The sequence below is a fragment of the Danio rerio genome, chromosome 21, assembly GCF_049306965.1.
Source record: "Danio rerio strain Tuebingen ecotype United States chromosome 21, GRCz12tu, whole genome shotgun sequence".
NCBI classification, from domain to species: domain Eukaryota; kingdom Metazoa; phylum Chordata; class Actinopteri; order Cypriniformes; family Danionidae; genus Danio; species Danio rerio.
The window spans coordinates 21,956,935-21,964,178 of NC_133196.1; the positions used below are offsets into that span (position 1 = coordinate 21,956,935).

At 36.6% G+C, this 7,244-nt stretch overlaps 1 protein-coding gene across 2 annotated transcripts in view; it reads left to right on the forward strand.

Annotated features, from left to right (window-relative positions):
* The window catches only part of efna5a (ephrin-A5a), an 88,224-nt gene extending 86,119 nt beyond the window's left edge, over window positions 1-2,105 (forward strand). For both annotated transcript variants that reach the window (XM_001337352.9, XM_005161235.6), the window contains one exon: window positions 810-2,105. In XM_001337352.9, coding sequence (XP_001337388.4) covers window positions 810-934 — 125 coding nt within the window. In that variant the 3' untranslated portion in view covers window positions 935-2,105. The remainder of the gene's footprint in view (window positions 1-809) is intronic.
* The last annotated feature ends 5,139 nt before the right edge of the window (window positions 2,106-7,244 follow it).

Sequence of the window (7,244 nt, forward strand, 5' to 3'; positions counted from 1 at the left end):
GGAAGTGGTGGAACAGGAGATTCACATCATCGATATGCAGCCGACAAATCTGCAGCAACTGCGTGATATCATGTCAATATGGACCAAAATCTCAGGGGAATAATTTTAAGAACCTTGTTGAATCTGTGCCACAAAGGATTAAGGCAGTTCTGAAGGCAAAATGGGGTCAAACCTGGTAAGGTGTACCTAATAAAGTGGCCAGTGAGTGTATAGAGGATGCCTTTAGACTGTGGGGAAACCGGAGCACCCGGACGAAACCCACGCGAACACAGGGAGAACATTCAAACTCCACACAGAAACACCAACTGACCCAGCTAATAATAATAATAAATATTTTCAGATGTTTCAATTTCCATGTGTAAATTGCAGCAGTGCGAACAACAAAACATAATTTCTATTGTATATAAAAGGCCTAAATAAACAGGTTTCACATATCACAAATTATGCATTATTAGTTGTCTCGTTAATGAAACATTTAGTTGTTTATATATATATATATATATTTTTTTTTTTAAATAGTTAAACTTATTATTTTAGTTAGTTATTAATTTATTTAACTTAAGTTAAAATATTCAGTTAAACATCATGCTTTCATCTTCCAAAAGTCCACTTTTAACTGTGCAAAAGAAAAGTTTTGGCGTAAATTCGAGCGCGATTGTAATGTTCACATATGACTAATTGAACAGAGCTATGGGGGAAACGTGCCAGGTTCTGAAGCAAACACCTAGATGTGAAAGCACCCTTTAACTATCAGCGACTGAGGAGATTTGCAAACTTTAATCATTCTCTTTTCTTCTTCCTCCATTTAGATGGAACAAGTCACGAATCTGCCGAGCCATCCCGAAGTGACGTGAACAGCGCGGGACGTGTTCAGACTGTAGGGCCTTTGTTGGCTTCAGTTCTGGTGCTTCTTGCCTCTCTCTCATCCTTATAGCGTCCCATACAGACCTGAAGAATACAGGAGGACTCGTGATCGAGCACTTTTAAGAAACATTAGAGATCCTTCTCTCGACTGAAATGTAGTTTCTTGCTCTGGAAGATGCACGCCGATATAACTAGATGGTTTTCGATGAATACAAGTTCCCCAAAACCGTCTCTCGTAGACCCATGAAAAAACAAGCATACAAAAATAGGTCTGTGTCCTCTCGGTGCCCCCATGTGACGCTGGAGAGGGCCTTGTAATTGGGGGCAGAGGAAGAAAAGGACTCTCTTTCACAAAGACCTCTTTCAGTGTTGCTGAAGTCTTCTAACAAGAGCGAGAGGACTATCTGAGGGATCTCTACAGGTGCATTGTGGGTAAACGTCGTCACTATGGACTCAACTGCTGACTCTACTAGACATCAAGGCACTTTGTTGCCTGATAGCATAAACCTCATACAGAGGGAGAGCAGGGAGCTTTTTAATATCTCAACCAGAGTAGTCCGCACGGACTCAGGTGCTCAGGTGAACGGTGACAATTTTTGAAGAGTTTTCGTAGATTAAAGAAAAAGAAAAGCACTCGTTTTTTGTACATTGTGTACAGGTGGGACTGAAACGCAGATGTGGTGTTCTTGAAGTAAAAACGCTCAAGTGTAGCTGCCAAAATCGATGTTTTGTTAGGAGTACGAAGCCTCACGGATCAGTGGTTTGAGTGAATATACTAATTTGTTTGGTGAATCATCGTTTTTTCTTATTTATTGTTCAGTCTTAGTGCTCTTGACACTTTGTTTGTGATAGTCATCTGCCATCATTTGGGAGAAAGGAACACAACTTAGCTTCAGTCAACTTACATTGGTTTAGATGGCAACTTGTCATTAGGAGTAACGTTTTAGCAAGTCGATCCTTGATATGTTATCAGGGAGAAAAGTTATATTTTCATATCACGTCTGTCAGCGGTCATAATACTCCTAACAATCTGGAGTCATTCAGTTGTTTTAGATTTTATTTTTTAGAAATCTCGTAACTTCATCATGTTCAGTCCTGGTCACTTTTGCGACGCTTCACAAAAAGTGAACTTAATCCTGAAAATCTAATTTTGTTTTGTTTTGTTAAATCAGATCCACACTTTATGTTGCTTGCTGTCAAAAATGCCATTAAATAAATACTGCTCTTTCATAACCTCGAAATATATATCAACGAGACACTGTTTCGCTTAACTTTATTTTATTATTTATTTAGAGAGAGAAACAAGCCTCTATTAGAAATGTATAATAATTAGGTTGTGAATATTTTTTAGTAAAATGAAAATCCTCTGAAATATCACCCACTTCGAATGCTCTCATTCAATTGAATGAGCGTTATCAGTGGTTATCAGCCGATAGATATGGGCTAGTAGGGTCCCTCTGCTCCTTCTCTTGGGCTCAGAAGGCTGTTATAATCCATCCACATGGTTAATCATCTATACTAATAGAGAAAACTGCAGATCCAGATCAGCTTTGACAGTACTGTAATAGTTGGGTTTGGGGTTGATGTTGGGGTAGACCTTAATAAATACAAATAATGGGAAATTTAACAAATAATATAAATAATTATTGAGGTTATTCATCTATACTATTAGAGAAGACTCCAGATCTGCTTTTACATTACTGTGACAGTTGGGTTTAGGGTTGGGGTAGAGGTAGACATTAATAAAAACAATTAATGGGGATTTAATAAATAATATAATAATAAATAATAATAATATTTATTTATTTATTATAATAATAAATAAATAATTGAATAAATAATATATCTAGTTAACTTCTGGCCGCAGTTGTATGTGAACTATAGATGATTAACCATGTGGGTGGATAATAACAACCTTCAGAGCCTACTAGTAGGTGCAGAAAGCCCCTACCCTGCAGCCACAGGATGTCAACATGACTTCATATTGATGTTGTACCTGTACACCAACGTCATGGGGATGTTAGAGTTTGTTTGTAAATGATTTTAGGTTGGACATTGACATTGGCCTGATGTTGGGTTCTGACGTCAAACCGATTTTCAACCTAAAATAATCCAAATATCAACGTCTGTTCATGTTACACCTTGACATTGTTTGGACGTTGCCACTATGACATCTATCAGACGTTGGATTTTGGTCACTTTCCAACACAACCTAAAACGTAATTTGACATCGTTATTGGACTTCAAAATAATTTTGTCCTTAGACTCTGGCTAGACATTGAATTTTGGTCAGCTGACGTCACTCCCTAAATATAACTTCATTTTAAACATCTTATGATGTTGTGTGCCTGTGCTGGGTACTGGCCCATATCTATCAGCTGATAACCACTGATAACGCCCATTCAGTCGTGTGATAATAGTCGAATTGTCTGGAAATATCCAAATATTAAAGTAAAATGTAATGCATTAATGCTATAAACACTGAAGCATTTTACCGTTATGCCTTCTAGCCTGTAAACAACACAAATGTGTCTCCTAAATGAACAAAACCAGAAGTTTAAAGTTCATTATTACAGATGAGCAGAAGGTAGGAAGTAGTTGAAATTCATTTTTGCAATTGCTTCCTGTCTTTCTAGCCTAAAGTAATCACAATGAACAGCATTAGCATTTTAATTGGGTCAACAAAAACTGCTAATTTATGTTAAAAAAAAAAAGGAAACATTTTTAAGGATTCTTCTTCTTTCTAAGCATGAACTGAAAGCAATTAAATTATTTTCTTACATCCTCGAAGCGAATTCTCACACAGGCTTTTCTTTAATTAACATGAATTGTGCTGTTTTTTAATTAATTTTTTTAAAACACAAAGTCGACCGCACTAAAAGCTCATCTGAGATGTCCTGAAACAGTAGCGGGACGCTGCTTCCACCCGGGTGGCAACTGACACCCTAACATGATTTAATAGGCTCTTTGATGTTGTCCAAAGTGCCTGGCACGCAGACCACATACTGCGAGGCCTCATGTGGGTTATTTCTGGAATTAAAAAAATCGACAGCAGCACAGGAGGAGCGCGGTGTCCAGTTCAGCCGCAGGCTAGCGTTACTCCAGTGAACTTGGCCAGAGATGGAGAAAGATGAGATCTCCTGCTGGGATCAATAGTAATGGCCTTTACAGACACAAAAACAGGGTAAATATTTGCCCCGCTCCTTGTTCTCCTTGCTTGAATGCTTTTCCTGTTTTCCATTCACATCTACGTGTCGACGTCTGTATGGATGCTGTGTATCCGTATGTTGTCTAGCAAAGCATATCATGCAGTGATTTTGAGCATAAAAGAGATGAGATGAAGCCTTAACCTAGTCAAATCAGATATGTTTGGTCAGACTACATTTACTGATTAAATTTGATTACCTTAGATTGTTTGGTAACCATTAAAAATAAGACATTTAAAATAGTAATTACTTATAATAATGTGCTTTGAAAGACATCCTCATTCTTTAAAAACCTCCTGTGGAACATTTTATGGCTCCACAAAGAAATGCTGTCGTCCATTTATTGTCATGGGAACAAACCTAGAAGGACATTGTTGGGTTTAATTCAGGAAGGGTTATTTTTGTAAATGGCCTGTAGTGTCTGTCTTTGTCCATATGCAACATTTTACACGGAGGTCAAAGGAATCTCATTGAACGTCCTGGGTTTTTTCCACCACAAGGCAGTTGTGTTCCTGTGTTCTCTCCTCATTTTGGTCCCGGTGTTAGACATCATTTCCTAATTCTCTCCACACCTGCTTCTTCATACAGCTGTGAAGACCATGATATCTAAACCACCATTTCCCTTCACTTCTTGGCTGTGTTGCCTGAATAGTAGACATTTGCTATGACGTCGCCGACGGTGCAGCGCTGACTTGCATTATGATATGACACCTTTTTATATCTTCAAATGCCATTGTTTGTAAATACACTTGCTGGAACAGCTCAAATAAATGATTCAATAAATTTGTCATTGTTGTAAGAATTACCTCTCTCATTATTTTTAATTTATTTTTTTACAGTTATCAAATTTATTCACTTTTTTTATGGGGGCAACACACCTACTTTTTCCACACTGATTTTGGTAAATGACACAGTATTTAACTGTAATATGAACTGCATTTTACTGTAGGACAGTTATGCAATGTGTTACTGTATTTTAAAGTTGCAGTGTGAAAATTACTGTATATTTTACTGTAAGGATATACAATACTGTAAATGCATATACAGCAAACCTTGATTTACTGTAAGTTACTTTAGATTCTACAAGAAATGGTTAACAGTGGCTTATTATTCCTCCACAATAATGTGTATAGAAGCCTATAAAACCATATATCTTAAGAAGTTTTGACATAGAACTAGGACAGTCTTATTGTTAACCACAGCAAATTTAAAGACTCTAGCTCAATCTTTCTAACGCCATCTACTTTCAGAATTAGCATTTTTGCTCATGCTAACTTTTAAACCTTAAGGCCTAAAAAAAATAATCATCTTTCGTCTCAATTCCAGACTGGAGAGGATTCAGTTGCATTTCGCCAATTGCGTTTTATCCATGAACAGTTTTACTTTTTGAATTGAAACACATTTTTTTGGTCGCACAGTGTTTTTTTTTTTTTTTTTATCAATTATGTTGTATGGAAGTTTGAAATTTTGGATGAAGCCTTACTGTGTGTTTGACATTCATAACCTAAGGTTGTCTGCACAACTGGCATGAGATTTGAAAAATGACAACACAATTTCCAACTTTGATTTAGTGGCTAATTCGGATGAATTCATACAATCTCATTTGCACAATTTATTATGATTCGCTTATTTCCCAATGACTGTTGGGTTTAGGGGTGGGGTTTGGTGCCACACCTCCTTTTTATTTTCGTTTGACTGAACTTGTATGAATTCAAATAAATTAGCCACTAAACTGATAAAACATAAAATAGTTACGTTTCCTCACAAGATCAGGCTGGTTTGGCCAAAAGTCTTAAAATTTCTTTTTGAATTCATAGCAGCATATTGATATTAAATAGCAATATAAATTTTTACTTGTTAGCCATTATGAATTTCGCCATAAAATGCTTCATTTTCAAAAGATGAAGTCCATAATCTTCTGCGCTGTAGGTACTCAAAAAGATGTAAATATATTTTATAGTTTGGCCTGTTGTCAAAAACAGATCTTATTCTTAAAAGATTTCGTGGAACAATCTGAGAACAATTAACTCGCTTTTCTAACTGCTAGATTATCTGTGTTCAATTACAGATTACAAAAATTTGCAAAATTTACACCAAACTTTGTCCACCATTAGCCAAATTTGGATTTTCACATAACTTTTATGCAAAAATGTAATCCATAGCTTTTCCCTATACCCTAAACCCAACCATAACTGTAAATTATTCCCAAAGTCAGAGGGGAATAATAGTTGAATAACAATCATGTAGAAGTACATAACCCTAACCGTAAGCCGAAAATTAACAGAAACTGTAAACGCATCCCTTAATTCTGATTGGCTGATTGGAATGTTGTTCCACGATCAACATAGTTGTTAATCCACGAACGTGTCCGTGGTCAAATCACACTAACTTTAAGGATATTCTAGCTGAATCCATCAAACAGAGAAGGACAGCTACTTCAAACACCGAAAAAAAATGGTCAGACTTTGATTAAAGATTACCAAATTTTTTTATTTATTGATTTATTTTTTTTTTGTGGATTAAAGGATTAATTGTTCGCCTAAGGCAGTGGTGCCCAAACTTGGTCCTGGAGGCTTCATCTTGTCTCAACACCTCTACCTGGAAGCTTCTAGAATGAAAAGTAAGTGCTTGATTAGCTTTTTCAGGTGTGTCTGATTGGAGCTAAACTCTGCAGGACACCGGCACTTGAGCATGTGCTCTAGCAAAATAAACATAGAAAATTTTGATTTCACACTGACTACTTTAATTTCTGCTTGCAGCCGTAGTACAATTATTAACATTATAATTTTGGGATAGGATTTGTGGGCGAATGTATTCCTTTTGGATATTAAAATAATAATATTTTCCTCCCTTTTAAAAGAACTGACAGTGTGCAAACATTATTTGACAGCACTTTGTTTTGGATAATTCAGCTGAGCCTTAAGAAACCTGCTCAATTTCATTTCAAATCCTCATTAAGCACAGAATTACAGCAAGGCATGGGATTTCTGATAACAGATCGCTCTGAGTGAGGGATAGAAATGGTCAAATTTTCCCATCATTATTATTACACTCAGGAGTCGATGAATATTAATGAGCGAGCGCATGCTCTTGGGCATTGGCCAGTTTAAACAAGAATATAGGCTCGAGGGAGATTCCTGGGTGACATGGTGCTGAATGGTGTCTACTGTTCTC